The 20,008-nt window shown below is 39.8% G+C and overlaps 1 protein-coding gene across 1 annotated transcript in view; it reads right to left on the bottom strand.

The window, feature by feature from the left end:
* SEMA5A (semaphorin 5A) overlaps positions 1 to 20,008 on the bottom strand; it is a 1,054,315-nt gene that overhangs the window by 402,517 nt on the left and 631,790 nt on the right. The window contains 1 exon segment of the mRNA XM_033929716.1: positions 553 to 838. Within this exon segment, the coding sequence (XP_033785607.1) occupies positions 553 to 838 (286 nt within the window).

The following is a 20,008-nucleotide window of genomic DNA, read 5'->3' as shown; positions in this document are numbered from 1 at the left end:
AGAATGAAATCAGCTATTCCTCCCTCATTCTCATGAGACTGACCTCACTGGAGCAGAGCAGAGCACAACAGCCTTTGCACAGAGCACAGTGAAACTAGCTTCTCCTTCCTCAGGCTGATATCATTGCAGTCCCAAATAATCAAAATAGTGAGTGGTGAATCTGTACAACTGTGTGAAGGGATTTTGCAGTAGTTTGCCTGTTTCTACACATTACTGAATTTTTCTCTCAGAGGGCATGGCATAACCAGACACTGGAATGGAAACAATAGTCAGCTAATTGTCACTTCATATGGGACCATTTTTAGTAAATTCTGATTCCAAGGCCACTGGGTGCCGCATAGAATATGCAACTACAACACAGTATATTTTCACACTATGCCACAGTAACTACAAATTTAGTAAAAGGGCCCCTAAATTTCAGCTTGAAGGAACCATCCCAATATCGTAACAAATCTCCATGAGTTAATTTGCAATGTATACCAAAGCAGCAAGCAGGAATATAAGGATGGAAAAACATCTAGAGTTTAATCTAATATTTCATAGGTAACTCACACATTAGTGGTGAAGATTCCATAGATGAGGTCCAGCTCTGGCAGGTAGAAGGTGCTCTGAAGTTCATTGTAATAAAATGGAATTTCACCAGGGCGTGAACAGTTCAGCCGAGCTTTCATAAATGTTGTCCAGGTGTCCTCCAACAAAAAACGGCCTCCGATGTCATTCTTGCAAACTCGGGCTGCCCGAGAGAAAACGGTCTTCCCACAGTCGTGCTCCACTGCATTCTCCCGAAAGAAGAAATAAGTGAAGTTGCTAATGTCGTAAGATGACACAAAATTTGGCTCTGAAAGAAGAAAGAGAGGGGAAAAAATTAAGCAATCCATTAAAAAAAAGAAAAAAAAGTAAGGATTAGTAGGACATGACAAAAATCACTATTTTGTCATTGCTTAACCTGATAAAGGTGCTTCTCCTCAAATGAGTGTAATAGAAAAAAAATTTCTCCAGACAGATCTTTTTTTAAGAAGTGTTGCTTTGTATAGAAAAAATAATTGATTTAAAAAAAAAATGTAGCAAGTGCTTCTCCAAAAATTATGGATGTAGATATAAGACCTTCTTAGATAGGACCCTAGCGTTTCAAGCAGGTAGACAGCAATCTTGGCTAGGTAAATGTGTTCAGCAAGCTGTCATCTTATTGCTCTTTGTGGAAATTAATTAAGACCACTCTGTTCAATAAGTTTATTACTTAATGAGAGTTTTATTATTGAAACTGTATTTTACAAACATCTGTATTTTTACTGTATTATTGTATTTCGCTGATGTCCAGCTCTTTTTAGTGTAAACCGCCTAGAACTTTTGGTTATGGCAGTATAAAAGAATAAAGTTATTATTATTATTATTATTATTGCAATAACTTATGTAACAAGCAGTAGCAGTTACTCAGTACCAGGCAAATGTTCGACAATAGTTGTTTCTGAAATAGTTGTAACTGCTTCACTGCAAACCCTCCTGAATTCCTGGGAACAGTCATGCTCAAAATGATGAAGAAAATTGTTAATAAAAATTCTAATATACATTGGATAGGAGTGGTGCATACTGATTTTGAGGATATGAATAATGTCATACATAATACGTAACGTAACCATTTATTTTTTTCCTCAAAATGGGACAGGACCCCCCAGGACCTTCTCCCGAACCCCTCCCCCCCCACCGTTCAAAACAGGATGTATGGTCACGTTAAATACAGTGCAAAATATAGACAGCAGATATAAATTCTCAAAACTGACACATTTTGATCACTAAATTAAAAATAAAATCATTTTTCCTACCTTTGTTGTCTAGTGATTTCATGAGTCTCTGGTTGCACTTCCTTCTGACTGTGCATCCAATATTTATTTATTTATTTCTGTCTGTCTTTCTCTCTCCCTGCTCCCTTTTTTTCTCTCTCCACGCCGACGCTGATTTCTCCAAGCCACTGCCACCGATGCAGCAACAGGCCAGGTGCATGCAATGACTGCACAAGCCTTCCCCCGACATCAATTCTGATGTTATAGAGGAAGTTCCTGGCCAGCCAGGCAGTGATTGGCTGGCCCGGAATTTCCTCTCCGATGTCAGAATTGATGTCGGGGATAGGGGGTGGGGGAAGACTTGTGCAGTCGCTACATGCACCCGATCTGTTGCTGCATTGGCATTGGGGAAGCAGGGAGAAATCCCGGGCTCCGCGATCGTTTTGGGTACAGCTTCAAGACGCTCTTTCTGAAAACAGGACATTATGGCATCCCGAAGTTGTGTGTGGGGACAACGGGACAGGCGATCTAAAAATGGGACGTATGGTCACATTAACCATATGTCAATAATACAGTGTCAGTCATTCAAAAGGACTTTTCCTTATAGTGGGAGTCTATATACAGATATGTTCTGCATCCATAAGCTTTCAACAATACTATAGTATACAGAAAATGTAGCTGAAAATACTCTGACACCGAGGACAGTTGTATAAAAGGGCACCAAGAAGGCACAGATTTCATGCCTCTTCTATAAAGGAAATTAGGTACGGTACCTGCTCTCCTTTACCGAATACTAGTGTAGCAGTGTAAATATGAGAATTGTATTTAGGCACAACCACTTACGCAGCCAAAGAGCTAATATAAATGCTCATGCCTAGATTGATAAAAACCCACAAACACACATGTAAATTGTAGTATTTCTAATTTACACAGAGAGAAATACAGAAATAGTAAAAATGACAGCAGATAAAGGCCATATGGCCCAATCAATCTGCCAATCCATATCATCTGCTATCCCTTTCTCTCCCAAAGAAATGCTACGTGCCTACGCCATGCTTTCCTGAAATTAGATGCAGTCCTTGTCTCCAACAAAACTACACAACCCAGCCAAACTCCACCCACACTTAACCAACATGTATGCCCACCTTCAAAGAACAAATCCTTACTTTAAGGGCTCCTTGTACTAAGGTGCACTAGCGTTTTTAGCACACGCACAAGATTAGCGTGCGCTAGCCGAAAAATTACCACCTGCTTAAAAGGAGGCGGCAGCGGCTAGCGTGCAGGACAATTTAGTGCGCGCTATTCCACGCGTTAAGGCCCTAACGTACCTTTGTAAAAGGAGCCCTATGTGTCATCTCATAGAACGCATGAAGCCAGAATACTGGCATTTAAGCATGTATGCTGGTATTGTGATCATGTAAGGGTATTATTTGGGCTTAAATGCTGGCACCTTGGGCCTTATTCCATAAACCAGTGTATCCCAAACTGTGTGCTGCGACACACTAGTGTGCCTCCTGAGATTTCAGGTGTGCCATGAGACACTGGGGAGAAGGAGAGGTGCCGGCACCAGCTGACTGCCTACAGGAAGTGCCTCTCACTGCATGAGGCACATCCTGTAGGCAATCAGCTGGTGCTCTCTTTCTCTCTGCGTGCCTTGCCTTCTGGCACCCCTCACTGGTGGCTCAGGGCCCATCTGGAGGGCCTTCGCGCATGTGCAAGGGGAGGTATCGCTGCCGTTCCGGGGTGGGGGTGGGGTGTTCGCCACCACTGCAGGAAAGGGGTGTTGTGATGCAGCGGAGAAAATGGGCATCTCTCCCACTGCATCACAGCACAGGGGCTTTCTAGCAGTCTCTGACACTGACTGGCACCCCTGGACCAGTCGCTTATTTTTGTTGCCACAAGCCGACGCCGCTTTTTGAAAATGGTTCGGCATTTTTTAAGAAGTCACCGGAGGGCTCCTTTCAATGTTGAAGAACCCATGTCAATGTCGGAGATTGCTAGAAACCTCGCTAAAGGCAGAGATAATCTCTTTTGATAATCCGCTGCTAAACTGCGTACAGGCTAAACCACCGGAAAACAGTTTAGCGACTGTGTTAAAGTTTTGAGAATCTGGGCCTCAATGTGGTCACAGAAATGGAGTTGTTTCTCCTTTTTGTACTTCCATTGTGACTTATGCCCAAAAGCCACAGCTAGCAAGGTGCCTGTCAATCTTGCTCCCTCCTCCTTTATTAGACTGCAAACCCATGTAGAGCACTAGGGTCTGTGAATACATAGTGACCTACAAGGCCCTGTATTAACTTCTGCTATTGTCACCATTGCTGCTGCTGCTGCTTTCTTTATGCTTTTGGTAAGTGCTGGAGGGGAGAAGAAGTAGAGGTCAGTTTTTTTAAAATCATCATCTAGTGTCACATGACTTAAGTGTTAAAATGAGATCATAATGGATCAAAATATGCAAAGCACTGCCATGCGGCAATTTATACATTCAATATCAGACATTCAAGCGCCCCCCCCCCCACCCTATCGCATCAGTGGCTTTCAACATCTACCCAATTCATGTTTTAAGCTAATAAAGATCACACTACTGCTGAGTTCATAATGGTAATTTCCTTTCGTAAAAGCTGTCAGAGACTTGAGCATGATTAAAAAGTGTACTTTTCCATTAACTGGTAAGACATGAATTCAAGCCACTTTAATAATGACAGAGGACCAGGGATGAAAATGTTCACCTTAGTCTGATTTTAATTTGTGTCTGCAAAAGAGAGCCATTTACAGTTTCCAGCACCGAATAAACGGCTGTAAAAAGATAACCTTAGGCCTCCATTACCATATAATGGATGAGATTAGATCCCATTACACATTGCTACAATGCTCAAGAGAGGAACTCCCAGCTGTAAAAAAGGGATTCTGCAGTTTGGATTAAGGCAATACAGATCGTTAGTTGCATGCAGTCAGATGTCATCCTGCCTTGCTTAATATCCTCTGAAGCTATGTAGAGAAAAATGTATCTCTGAAGGTTAACTTTCATTTTAAAATGAAAATACAGGACAATCTCCTGCAGCTGTCCCCACCTACCCCTATGAGTGTTGCTCTATGCATGTTTTCTATTGTGGTAAGAAAAAGTGGGCCCAATAAATAAAGACATGCTTACATTCAGCGGTAGCCACTATAATAAAGATGCACCAAGCATGCAGGTAAATGAGAATAATGGCATACATGTATGTGTGCACATGTGTGTATAAATGCCCAAATTCCACCTAGGCACTATTGCTGATGGGAGCAATTCACCACATTACATAAACATTTATGAATTGCTAATATACTCCAGGAGAAGTTCAATGTGTTTTCTAAATTAGTAATAGGCTAGCCATCTCCAGGAATCTTACACTAGAATCACATTAAAATTTAACATTAAAATCAAAACATAGAAACAGTTGATCTACTCATTTGTTAAAGGTGAAAGGGATATCTTGCAGACAAGTGGAGGGGCATAATCTAAAGAAACGTCTAAGTCCATTTTGGGCCTAAGTTGCAAGTCACCCAAAGTCACGGGAAAAGGTCCATTTTCAAAGAGTATATCCAACATATTTTTTTTTTCTTTCAAAAATCATCCAACTGATCGACCGTCTGATCGCCCAGACCACTAAGTCATCCATCTTTATACCCCATTTTCATCCAAAAATTTGGCCAAATCACAAACGCCTAGAAAAAGACCTAATGGGCGCAGGAGGGGCCAGAAAAATGATGGACTGGACATCCAGACATGGTACCAGGGTACTTTACAGGGCACTGCTGTAAACTTCACAAAAAGGGTCCCACATACACATCTCACTACAGCTCCATTATAGTTCATCGTGAGCCCTCCAAAACACCCCCAGAATCTACTAGACCCACCTGTCTATCACCCCAATAGCCCTTATGGCTGCAGGAGCCACTTATATGGCAGTACAAAAGGGTTAGGGTTTTTTTTTGGGGGGTGCGCATTTTCACCATGAATGTAGTGATTAGAGTGGCTTATGGGCCTGGGTCCTCCTCTCCATGGTTCACTAACCTACCCCAAGACCATTTAAGCCACCTCTGTGCAACTCTACTAGGCTTTCCTATGCCAGGCTGTCAGGTGCTGATGTTCTGGACGCAGATATGTAAAGTCGTTATTACAATTTTTATGGGGGGTGGGGGTCAGTGATCACTGGGGCAGTGTGTGTGGGGGTCTGTACTTTGTGTCTGCAGTGCTTATCTGGTCACTTTGGATACCTTCTTGTGACTTAGACCTGGTTTTAGATGGCGTAAATCACAACATCCAGGTTCCATATAGGCAGTGTTGTAAAACTTTCAGTTATACATGCAGTAAGACTAAGTCTAGGACCACCCATGTCCCGCCCAGATCCCGCTCTCAACACTCCTCCTGACATGCCCCTTTTAGCTCTCATCATTCAGCAGCACTATGAAGGCCTAGGTCATTTTTAAATACGTCTAAAACCCGTTTCGATTATCGGCACTTGGACGACTTGTCTTTTAGATCTTTTAGGTAAATGTCAGTACCAAGTTATAGAATGAGAAGGAATACACAAGTCCTCTATCCGTGGATTTTAAGGCCTGCCTCCACTTGGGCATAGACGTTTGCATACAAGTTTAGGCAATTTTGGAACAGGTTATTTACTATCACCCTGCTAGATCATTCCAGATGTATGGATTATATCCTCCTCTTCTCCTCCCAGCAGACAGGTGGAGACAGAGAACACAGACACATCCAGTGACACCATCATTGCTATTAAAAGTGATGCAGCTCTGGAACTTGCCAGTAAATAACATATAGATTAAAAAGAGAAATCCCTAAAGGGTAACAAACTAACCCTTTCCACTTAATATAACGTAATCTACAATTTATGATTCCCACAATGACTGTATAGGTTCAAAGCAATTTCCATACAAAGAGCCCATACAGAACAAGGGAAGCTTACAGTAGTAGGATAGAATCAGTTTTATAATGAATGGGAGATTATATATTAACAGAAGGTTTATAGTAGTCAAAATTAGTTATATAATGTAAGGGGGCTCATATATAAATGTAGGGCTTTACAATAATGAGCTGAAGGCTGCTAAACATTACTTATTGTGGAGTGAAGTATGCAGTGTATGGAGTGGCTTTAGTTATAGAATAAAGGTTTTACCATACAATACAATATACGAGTACAATATAGCCAGTTTAAATGCAAACAATTAAGCAATTCACAGATGCATGTGTAAGTAGCAAGGTGCCATGCAGTAGATAGACGAAGTCTGCTAGATATTTGAGAAGTGTGCAAAGTACATCTTTAGCAATGTCAACATTTTGGTGTACTCATGAATGACTGGTGTATGGTGCTGGTTCAAAGAGTTGAAAGTCTGATAATAGGTTGCAGACTGCCTCTCTCCCTCTCTCGTGTTTCCTGTGACCAGTATGAATAGTCTCAATGTCACTGGAAGTGTCTGAATTCTCTATCTCCACCAATCTGCTGGCAGAAGGGCACAACCCATACATCTGGACTGGACAGGCAGGACTCAAACAAAATGAAAATATCAGGTTAGAAACATATTTATCCTTTCTGTACACAAAACTGTGCTTTAATCATGGAAATATTTTCTTTTTATTACTCCCAGGTAATCATAAAGTGGATTTTTTCAGTAGTGATATTTTGACAAGTATTATACTTTACAGTGAAGCAGTTGTTGTCTTAAATCCTTTCTTTCAGTTTCCTAATCCTGCTTATTGTCAGATCCGTTTACACATGTATTTCATTCAAGTCAAACTTTCTTAAAGCCTGTTAACAGGATACATCCATGTGCTGTGCTTGAGTTTAGACAGAAGGCTTTAGTGCCATAGCATAGACACATCATTCTATAATAATGTCAGTTCTCCAAGTCTCAGCATGCCGACATATCATGTAAGAAAAGTGTATTAGTTTATTTTTTCAGCGTGTGAGCCAGCAAACCCAGCTACAGAATTTTCAGATAAAACAAATGCAAAAGAGGCTATGAAGCAGTGTACCTAGTATTTTTTGTTAATACAGTATTACAAATTCATCAACTCTTTCTTTTAATTATCATGTTGTTTTGCAGGTGCATTTGTTCACTCATACATACCATTTAAGAGGTAATATTACTCGTATAAAATATTTTTCATGCTGAAACCCAGTTGTATGCATGTAAAAGGCCTCATAAAATTACCACATGAGTAAAAGTATACTGGTTCAAAGCACTTGTAAACTTTTGCTCAGTCTTTTTACAGGCATGTTCTCAGGGCCATAGTTGGACAAAGTAAAGGCAGAATCATAGAAAAAAAAAAACCCCAAAGAAAAATAAAGGCTGATAAAGACCATATGGCCTAAAATGCCTAACCATGCCATCTTCTATCCCTTCCTCTCCCTTAGAGATCCAATGTATTTGTCCCAAGTTTTCTTGAATTCAGATATACTTTTGGTCTCCACCACCTCCACTGGGAGGGCATTCCAATCATTCACCACCCTTTCCATTAAAAAGTATTTTCTGAAGTATTTCCTTTCACCTTCATCCTATGCCCCCCATTCGAATTTCATTTCAATTGAAACTCGCCTCATGCATTTAAGCCACATACGAGTAGATATTTAAATATCTCTATTATATCTCCTCTCTCCTGCCTTTCCTCCAAAGTATATATATTGAGATCTCTAAGTCTGTCCTCAAACACCTTATGATGAAGACCACTGACCGTTTTAGTAGCCTTCCTCTGGACCAATTCAGGAAGCACACACAGATTACAGAATATACATTTACAAACAAGCTTCAGCTGTGTACATTTACACCAGCTTCTGAGCTGACGGAAATGTGTGTAGCTGCAATTTAGCCCTAATTTCAGATGTTATTTTTTAAGCTATATAAATATCATTGCCCAATATTCAAATGGTTTATACTCCTAGCTTTGACAGTTATGTTCATTAACTGGGATCTTGAAAATTTATTAGGGTTGAGTGACTAAGGCCTGGATTCTACAAACGGCGCTGGTATCAGCGGCCGCCTAAAAAACGTACGCCGATACAACAGCACCGTTTGTAGAATCACAGCTATCTCAAACACAGGTGTCAGAAATGTAGGCCTACATTTTTGGCACCTATGTTTGACATAAATCACGTCTACAGAGGCTCCTAAGGATGCCTAATGTCATTTCCAGCATTAGCTATGCCTACTTCAACCTTAGGCGTTCTAAGGTGCCCCATAAATGTGATAAATGTGATCTAGGCACTGGTTTTGTATTCACCTACATTTTTGTTTTTAAACTATTTTAAAATCATTTTTAAATGGCTTTGCTATTTAAGTTAAGCACCTAATTTAAGATGCCGTTTATATAATAAAGGCCTAAATTTCTACTCAAAATTTCATAAAGAACATAAAAATTAGGTGACACCAGGAAAATATTTGTGGTAGGGGAACAGGAGTCTGGCATTGATTTTCACCACTAGGCTCATAAATTGAGGCGAATGAATGATAGGCCTAAATATAACATAACATAACATCAGATTTCTAGACCACATAACCATGAGTTCAATGTGGTTAACAAAAGATTACAATATGAGAAAATACAATGAGATCTAATTTGTCAGAAATTATGAAAAAGGAAGGTTTTTAACAATTTTATGAAATGTTCATAAGAACAGGATGTGAGCAACATTAATCAAAAATCTTTTATCATAGAGAGCTGCTTGATATGAAAGAATATGATCAAGATATTTTACTTTATACATGTCCTAACTTACAAACCTATTGGGCAGGCATTTGGTCATGAATTCTTTCTATAATTCATATGAATACTATGATACCTCTGTCTTATAAATCCATCATTCTGCGTTCCTCAAATCCAGATATCTCATTACCATCTTCATTCAAAAAAATCTTCGATTTCATGATTGCATTAGCCATCCACCATATTATTTATAATTGAAAAGATAACTCTAAGCTTAACTTCCATGAATGGTGGAATCACCTATGTATCATTAGGAAATACGAAGAAATAATAGCACTCAAACAAAATAATATTGCTAATTTCTCTAGAACTTAGTCTCCTTTGGATAAGTTTTGTAAGGATGTAAATGTTAACCTTACATGACCACATTATAGGGGACTTTATGACATGAAATACGCATTTTTGAAATATATTTTGTATTTGTATTTCAAAGGTATTTTGAAGTATGCATCTTACTGTATTGTTTGTTTACATTTGTATCTAAATAATTTTCACTAAAATGTAAAAAAAAAATATATATTTCTTACTTTTACATCCCTTAACTGACAGAAAAGTAAAAAATTCATAACAAGTCATAACTTTGGAACTTCCTAAATTAAAAGTTGAACAATAAACTAAGGGCTCATTTAATCAAGGCGCGCTACGGGGGTTAGTGCGTTGGACATTTCATCACGCGCTAACCCCCGCGGCAAGCCAAAAAACGCCTTGTCAATGGAGGCGTTAGTGACTAGCGCGGCAGGTGGTTTAACGCGCGGTATTCCATGTGTTAAACCCCTACCATGCCTTGATAAAAGGACCCCTAAAATTTTCAGCTGAAATGTTAGGTTACTACTGTAAGTTTGGCTGAAAATAGGGCACCAATTTAGGAGCCTAAGTTTGGGAATTGGACCTATAAAGGCAATTCTAAAACTGTGTGTTTTCATGTGTAAATGCAGCAAAAAGTGCCATTTAACATGTACAAGTCCCTAAGGGTGTGAATTAGAGAATAGCATGGGGACAGGGGATGTGTGGTATTTGACACAGGTGATGACATTCTACCAGCCTCTTAGATCTTTAAGGTCAGAGGGAGCGATGCAGTTATCTACAAATGAGTTCCTACATGCACACTATGAAACTACGAGAGCATCTGTAATCTCAATAGCAGGGGTATCACTATGGAATAATCTGACAGAACCACTGAGAAAACTTGTGGATATTCAAAAAATCTAGAAAATATTGAAAATAACTTTGTTTTGTGGAGGCTTTAAAATGAACGAGTTGTGATATTTTTATGCGTATATTGGAACTGTGTTGTGTTTTGTATGTATGTTGTTTTATGATTATGAATGTATTTTGTAAACCGCTTAGGTTTAAGTGGGTAAGAAATTTTTAAATAAGTAAATAACCGCTGTAAACTGTGGTAAATCCATAGTAACAGGAAAACCATTACAAAATTTACCACGGATACGGAAGTGAAAGTATTTACTGTCCTGTGGGAATGGTAACAAATCTTCTTTCTGTGGTTAAAAAAAGGAAGCATTTACTGCAGATTTTACTGTGTGGTCTGTTCTTTCTGGTTCTGCAGCTGCCCCATATTTTGATCAGCTCTTCCCAAAGCAAACTCTGGATCACTTCCTATGTCTTCCTTATAACACTCTTTGCAGGGTTGCTGCTGCTGCTTCTTCCCATGCTCCAACTATAATATCTCCTTTGAGGAGTACAGTCATTGGATACTGTTACTAGAGATGTTGTCCACCACTGCTGCCCCCATGGGTACACAGGTGAGGTGGGAGGGTCCCACAGGGTAGAGAGCATGGGTTGGATATGCCAAGAACTCTCCAAAGAGATCTAAGACATAGATCAGAATTGAAAAGAGGTTTCCCAATCTTCCCCTTTTGCCTTAGGGTGATGGATGATGGGGGTGAGGATAAAACAGGAGGTAAAAGGTTTCCCCTTGGGGTAGTGCTGCCTGTTGCCCTAAGGAGAAGAGACCTAAGGAGGGAGGGAGAGGGACATTTAAGGATATTTTTAAAGCTAGGGAAAAGAGACCCAAAAAGAGAATCTGTATATAATGTGCAAAGGGGACTGAATGCTGGGAGAAGATTATAAGAAGAACTAAAAATGAGGAAGGAAGGGGGGGTATGCTCCATGGGCTTCAGGGGTGCTTCCTCATCACCCCAGCCAAGTGAAAGGAGCCCAAATAAAAGACTGTGTTTTTGTTTTAAGTATCTCAGAGGAAGCATGCAGGGAACCCCGAGGGTGGACTTAATGACTTGTTAACTTAAAGATAGCTTTACAAGCCTTAGAAAAAGGACCTCTTCAGTGAGGGAAACTGATGTTTCCAGAGGAAGATTCTGAAAAAGGACCATACTGGCAGAGAAGCATATCCAGAAAGAGAGGAGAACGGTGAGGACCTAAGCGGTGTTATCCGGAGGGCTGGTGACTTCACTACACACATATGGTTTATTATTAAAATTAATGGATATTAAACAGTAATATATAATATATAAGTTATACACTGGACTGTTGCATATGTCTTATCATTCCCTCTGTAATTCTCCTACTTGTGCACAGTGTATTGATGCATCTTTTGTCTAGTTTATTTGTCTTGATTAAATTGTAAGCTCTTTTGAGCAGGGACTGTCTTTCTGTGTTTTGATTTACAGCACTTTGTGTGTCTAGTTACTAGTAGCACTATAGAAATGATTAGCAGACAATTCATGGGATTCAAGACAAAGTTGGACAAGTTCCTGCTCAACTGGAAAGTACGCAGGTGAGGCTGGGCTCATTTACAGCACTGGTCTTTGGGGCCGCTGCATGAGCGGACTGCTGGGAATGATGGACCACTGGTCTGACCCAGCAGCGGCAATTCTTATGTTGTTATGTTTAAGATTGTGTTGAGGATATTATATAGCATTTCTATTATGACCCCCCCAGCTTTGTGAGAATCATTAACCAGTATATATGTGCTATTCTTAGTATTTACATCAAATATTGACTGCCAAAGCTGAATATCAGGGGGTTTGATTCCAGTGCTAGATTTCAGAGGAAATTTTAGTAATAACTTTTTATAGTGATAAGTACAGTAGAATCTCAGCTAACTGGCATTCAATTAACCGGCACTCTCAACCAGCCAGCAAAAAAAATTGCCATTAAAAAAAGGTCTCCCATGCTCCTAAGACAACATCCAGAGTAGTGTTCCTGACCCAATAACCTCCCCTCCCTCCCTCCAGCTCCAGAGGCATCATCAGCAGCCACAAATCTCCCTCCCTCCATTCCCAAAGCAGTAGAGCTGGTCCTGGCAACCTCCTCCCTCCCTCTATTCCTGAAGCAGCAAAGCTGGTCCTGACAACCCCTCTCCCTTCCTCCTCCCTCACTCATCCAACGATGTAGTGGCAGCTCAGAGTAACACAAGAGGAAAGGCCCTGGCAGGGTTGGCAAGAAGCTGCCTGTTTACTGGTGCTTCCCCTGCTCGCAGGCTGCCGCTATATCATTGGGTGAATGATGGAGAAGGGAGGGAGGGGTTAAGATCAGGACAGGCTCTGCTGCTTCAGGAACAGAGGGAGCGAGGAGGTTGTCAGGACTGTCTCTGCTCCTTCGGGTAAGGGAGGGAGGGAGTAGGGGGAGAAGGGGGAAGAGAAAGTGAGAGACAAGGGGGAGGGGGATAGAAAGTGGGAGAGAATGGGAGAGAGAAAATGACCAAGAATGAAAGGAAGAAGAAGTTGGACCTACAAGAGGGGGTGGGAAAGACAACTATTTTTACATTAACTCTCAAATAACCAGGAATTGTAGTTATCTGGTATCCAACAATCCCAATGGGTGCCGGATAATGGAGATTCTTCTTTTGTATATCCTTTTCAAAAGAGCTTAAAACCTTAGTGTGTTCCTGAAACAATGGGAGATAGTGACTTGAACAAGGTTGCAAGGAGTGTCAGTGGCAGAAGCAAGATTTGAATCCCAGCTTCCCTGGGCTCAGCTCCTTGCTCTAACCACTATACTTCCTTTGCTTCTTTCTTAGTATGGCTATTTCATCATATCTGCCCTGTGCTTACAAGAAGTCAGTGGCTTCCGATTTCATTTAGAATTTGATTTAAAGTGCTGGTGCTCATGCATGACATAAGGCTCTCTGATTGTACCGGCAGTCCGCTTTACAATCATTGATTGTTTATGCCTTATCATTCCCCATGTCTTCACATTTTCAATATGCCAATCAGTTGACCCTTTCCCAACTCCACTCTCTGTTAAAACAGGATTATACATATTGTACTGCCTTTTCATATTTTAGGCCCCTCCTTTGAATGGAATTCCCTTCCCTGAGTTAAAGAAAGAAAGAAATCATGACTATTTTAAAGTAGTACTATAGCCCTTAAAAAAGTGTGAGGTTTGCCAGCACTGTCTCTCCTGTTCTTTAAATAGGTGATTGTATTTCTTTTCTCTCTTTTAATTTGTTTTTGTTGTGAACCACTTTGCTGTGCCAAGTCTGGATACTGAAAGGCAGGTAATTGTGAAATCAAATAAATTAAACTAACTTAATGGCTCAGGGGTATATTAAATTATGTTTACAACATTAGCTTCTAGATTAATATGGATAGGAGAATTCACCATTTATCCATGCCAACAGTAATCTGCTTCTGGGGTTAATTTGAAATAAGTTTCCATGTCAGCACACTGTAGTGTATTGTGTATACTGTGTTTAAAGTGAGTGACCCTGGGTATGGCTTTTTCTTGGCACAGCACTGGCTGGAGGCCTGCCAATATTCCCGTTTCACTCCTGGAATAGAGCTATGCATGTTACTGCAGTCTTGCTGTTGTTTCTGCCCGCCTCCAAGGGTCCTTTCAAATGTGTGCTAATTGCTTTAAATCCACTAAACTAATCTACTTCTTTGGTCCGAAGGGACTCAATAGGAACTTGATACAACAGGCCACCTCTTGAGGGCTTCATTACTAGGACTACAGAATCAAATATAGTTTGGAAAAACAGGGTAAAACTGACATGCTTGAGAGGAATATCTCTGTGGTGTTGTCCTTGCTAAATACAAACTATTACAGTGGGACACAGCACTGGCAAAGATTTAAATAATACTATACATACTGAAAAGGGTAGGATGGCACAGCTAGCCATTAATTCCCATTATAAAGGAATTTAATTATTTGTGGTAGTATGGTTCCTGGAAAAGTCCACAAATTGCAAATGATGAAACAATGCACCTATGGGAAATAGAAGGTTGCAGCAGTACATTTTGCATCTCAAAACCACGTAAAGTGAATAATGGATCCTACAAAAAAATAGGATTAGAGACAGCATTTGACAAAAACTATAGTAGAATATTTAAAATGTTGCAAATATAATTTTTATTTGCAGTATTGTTTATATAAGTAACATTCTTAAACAAAATAATTGCACAGAACAGTGCTACAAAATAAATGTATGGTATTGCATAATCAATCTGCTCATCGACCAATGCCAATGCAATATGGCTTTCTTACCATTAGACGCTGTTAAAAAGAAAAACTGCACACAACAGTGCTCAAAAATAAATATGTAACCATGCTGGGACATGCTATTGGGCTTCCTAAAAGGGGCCCTAAGTGTGCTCATCATTAGGACAAAACGGTTCAGGATGCTACAACGCATATATAAAGAGATGGTACACTACCATTATGAAAACATTGCTTGACAAAAAATGGCTTTACACAAATACATGTGTATTGTACTGTATCACAGAATCTTTATCACTCAGCCTGATCAACCTCTAGCGCATGAGTCAAGGCTGATAGGTCAACTTCTGATACATCAACCTCTGGGGAGGAATAGGCGTGTAGCTCCAGAATGGCAGTACTGTATCTGTAGAAGATGAAGAAGTCGGTGCTGATAAATCAACTTCAACCTCATCAACCTTTGGCGCATGAGTTTAGGCTGGCAAGTCGACTTCTGACACATCAACCTCTAGTGCATTAGTCTCGTAACTTGTTGACTAAAAAAACTGTCAGCCTTCTCTGCTTGGTTTTCCTTCTCAAGTCCTTAAATGTCTCCGCGTAAGGGACAAACATAGAGCTTGTCAGATGCTTGAATTTCAGACTGCACTCCAGCCATGTGATCACATTCCTCCACGTCACTAAACAGTTTTTCCAGTGTTGATGCCCATCCTGGCCTGCAGTTCAGGTTCTTTCCTTTAAGTGTGTGAGGATCTTGGGCTCCATAGACTATAAGAGGTTTACAATTGAATGCACCACCCTTGGCATTGGCACACAGTAGCAGGGTGATGTGATCTATGCCTTGAATCCTAGAACTTTTGCTGCCATTTTCATTATATACACTATGACCATTTCCCAGTCTGCTTGTAAAACAAGCCAGTCTCATCCACATTGAATGCCTCCTCTGGCACATACCCCTTGTCTTCAATTATTCTTAGCAGGCACGTTTTAAATTCCCCAGTAGCTTCATTGTCAGTTGAACCTGCCTCCCCGGAAAGGATTATGTATATATTTTTTAGCACATATCGCTTTTTAAAACGCACTAGCCAACCTGAACTCACAGAAAAGGGTTTCATGTTTTCCTGCCCTTGGATGATGTGTTTTTAAATGTCTCTGGCTTTCATCCTGACAATGCATTCCACTGTGCTTTTTTTCTCATTTCTCATTTGCATTATCCACATATTTAGCCGCTTCTCCATCTTTTCTCTTGACTGATCATGAACCACAGATGTTATTTTGGAACTTTTCGGTGCAGCTTCGTGGACAGACTGACAAATATTTTCTTCTTTTTGCTGGATGGATTCGATTATGGATTCATTCACATTGAACTCACGGCTGACAGCAGAAACAGACTTACCACAACGAAGCCCGTCTAAAACATGTATTTTGTCACTCAGACACATGACACGCTTCTTTATCTTTGGAGCTGTATCTGCAGATGCTTGTAACTCACATTTGGTGGCCATTTCTGAAAGCAAAGCCAAAACTAGAAGTGAAAGAAAAAGGAAACAAAGCTTTTTTTCTAAGTTTGGAGGTCCATGAATAGGTAAATGGCCAATAGCAGTCACAATGCATGCAACTGCGGATATGCAAAGTCATGAATTAGGAACGTGGGAATAACGAGAACAGACTGTACCTGTCTAAAATATGTAAACCACTTTCATTGTGTAAACCACACAGAAAAAGCAATACAAGTCCCATCCCTTTTACCCCTTGCTCATTCTAAGATTATGGAGAGTTCACATGCACTGCTACATAAAAGACAGGTTTCAGCTTCTTGCGTTGAAAAAAAGTGACCCACAGACTGCATTCTGAATAAGACATAACAGAAAGAACTCTTGGGGCTCCTTTTACTAAGGTGTGCTAGCGTTTTTAACACGCACTAAAGCTTAGCGTGTGCTAACTACGTGCTAAACGAAAAAAACTAATGCAAGTTCTATGGAGGCGTTAGCGTTTAGCTAAAACCGCTAGCACACCTTAGTAAAAGGAGCCCTTGGTTTGACTGAGTACACCATGCATTTCTAAAGCAATGCATTGACTTACATGGTTATGGTTTAGTTATTATTCAGCATAAAAAATCAAGGCAGATTATAAGAAAAAAAAAAACGTCCACAATTTAAAAACATTGTTGTGGCATACTTTTGGAGGAGCTCGACTCTGCCTACCTTGACCTTAATGAAGGAAAAGTTGGGATGCGTGTGTGCAAGGTATAGGCTCTCAGCCATGCTGACCAGGCAATGGCAACAATACTTAAGACATCTGGGGTAGATATCTGGAAGTGGAGGGGTTAGGGGTGGATGGGCCAGATTAGGGGTGTTTGGTTGGGGGGGTTGCAGGTTGGGGGATTGTGGTTGTCATTTTCATGCTTATATAGTACTTGGTTGACTGTCTTAGGATATTAGGGGGTTACAGGGGAATGTGGTTTTGTGGCTATAGACCTGTTGTGCAGATTGTTGTTCTTCATATAGGGTATTGTTAGCGGTATTGGATTTGATGTATCTTGTACTGATGATTAAGTGTTGTGTTCATTTTTCTAAATAAAAAATTGCAAAACAACAAAACAAAGCAAAGCATAAAATCATACAAACTTAGTCAAGCATAGGCTACCACAGTACATTTATTTATTTATTTATGAGTTCTTTTACTAAGTTGTGTTAGGCACTAACATGTGACTAGTGTAAGGATTGATAACGCCCCCACAATGTTAGGTTGTAGGGGTTATGTTAGGCGCCCTTAAAAACGCCAGGTCCTGAGTTCAATACCATCACAGAAGATTCACCAGGAAGTAGACTCAAATAAGAAGCACAGCCAGAGGTGATGGCATAAAGAATATATTATAGAAATAGGCTTACAGAAAAGCAATATTCATAAGCATTACAATTAATGAGAGAGAAAAACAATTTCCCTGCCTTACAGAGTCCAGAAGGAAGCGTGAAGTTAAAGGGAGAGGCAGAGAGAGAGAGAAAAGGGGGATGGGGTGATGATCTAAGCTTCGGGTTCCCGAGATAGAGAGAAGGGATAGAGAGATAGATAGAGAAAGAGATAGATTCATGTGTGTTGCAGAGAGTGGGCTTTTATAGCTTGGAATCTTATTCTGAATATAGAAACTATTGTATTTCCCAGTATCTTTCTGTTTATAATTTGTAAACTGTTTGAAAGAATGGTTCGTTTAATTGATAAGGAAAGTATGATACTTGCAGGCATGGTAGATGGGATTAGTTTCTGACTTCTTTGTCCCATTCAAGCAGCCTATCTTCTTGATAAACAATCCAGTCTAGCTGGATGATTAATGTATGTGAATTCTGAGCAGGAGCCCAGAATTCTGCATCAACATTCCAGAGTCAGATTGATATAATGTCCCATAGGCCTTTGCTGACATTGGTTAGGGCAACCAAAAATCCTGATTGCTAGCAATAGCTATGCTGACAACTAGCACAGCAACAAATGAAGTACTGTAGCATGACCTGCAGTAAAGCAAAGATACTTACCTGTAGAGGGTGTTCTCTGAAGACAACAAATCAAATATTCTCACAGCTGGGTGATATCATTCGATGGAGCCTGGCATGGATGCTCACTAGTAAATATTTATGCAGAAGTTTCTAGAAGTGTTGCAGCGAGCATGTACAGATGTCTTCCCGCATGACTCTTTTGGGATCTTGCCAGATACTTGTGACTTAAGATTGATCATAGTTCAAAACAAGATACTGGGCTTGCCAGTATGGCAACTCTTTTGTTCTTATGTTATGCTCTGTTGCCCCAAGCACAAAAAATAATTATCTATATACGAGGGTGAATCAAAATTTAAAGGCAATTGTTAAATTATGCGATAACTGGAACAGAACTAGCAAAATGCAACATATGCACTCATACATTGCCTGTTGGATAGTTTGCCACACTCAGTGAAGCGCTCGGTCTTTAGTCATGTTTTGTTTTTTTGTTTAAATCTTTATTGATTTTCAAACTTTGATAGTGTAATACAATTGGTAAATCATAAAATACTGCATAGAACGCATTAATAACTATACAATTATTACATTAAACAGTCATTTACTCCCATCCTCATCTTAATTATTAATACAATAAAACATATGATGTGATTTCAATATTATAATTTAATAATTTAACTCCTCAAAGTACATTTCCCTCCCTGGATGTGTAAAGAAATCTAATGAAAAGGTAAGAAACATGACCCTTACTGTAATGCAACAAAAGTAGTCAATGGACTCCATACATCATTAAAGGACTTACTAGTCCCCAAATGTTCCGCCATCATTCTTTCATACTTATAAATGGTACACACATTTATCCACCAAAAAGTGTAATTAATCCTGTCATGGTTTTTCCAATTATGTGTGATCAGTTGAACAGCTATTCCCGTCATGATCAGGAAAAGGCAACTTTTATACTTATCTAAAGTAGGCTTAACATGTAGTAACTTACCACAAATTACAGCTTCATAGGTTAAGGGAATAGATGACTCAAGAATAAGATTTATTTGTCCCCAAATTGACTTCCAGAAACTAAGTATCAACCTAAGTATGGCCTTTAGTCATGTGACAGCCACGAGAGGTCAGAAACAAGGGAGTTGTGGGGAGATATTTATGTGGTACCCTTTTTGTGTAGTTCACAGCAGTGCCCTGTAAGGTGCTCCACTACTTTGTTGCCATGTCTGGGTTGAACCCTCCCATGTCCAAAAGGTCTTGAGCTAGGCATTTAGGACTTGGACAATTTTTTGGACTAGAATGTAGTATAAAGATAGACGTACTAGCGGTCTGAATGATCAAATGGCTGGATGTAGAAGTAGACAATTTTTGAAAAAAGTTTTTGGGACGTATTTTTCAAGAATGGACTTTGAATGCTGCCAACTTTGGGTGACTAGCGCCCTAGGCAAAAAATGGACTTAGACATTTGTTTTGATTATGCCCCTCCACATATATAACATAGATATTAATTTGGGAAATTCACTACCTGTTCATAACAACCTAGCTCTGTGTAATATTTAAGAACAGAAATGTAAAACATT

Source organism: Geotrypetes seraphini, chromosome 2 (assembly GCF_902459505.1).
Source record: "Geotrypetes seraphini chromosome 2, aGeoSer1.1, whole genome shotgun sequence".
Taxonomy (NCBI): domain Eukaryota; kingdom Metazoa; phylum Chordata; class Amphibia; order Gymnophiona; family Dermophiidae; genus Geotrypetes; species Geotrypetes seraphini.
Note: the sequence above shows the minus strand (reverse complement) of the source record. Positions and strands in the feature narration are given on the sequence as shown.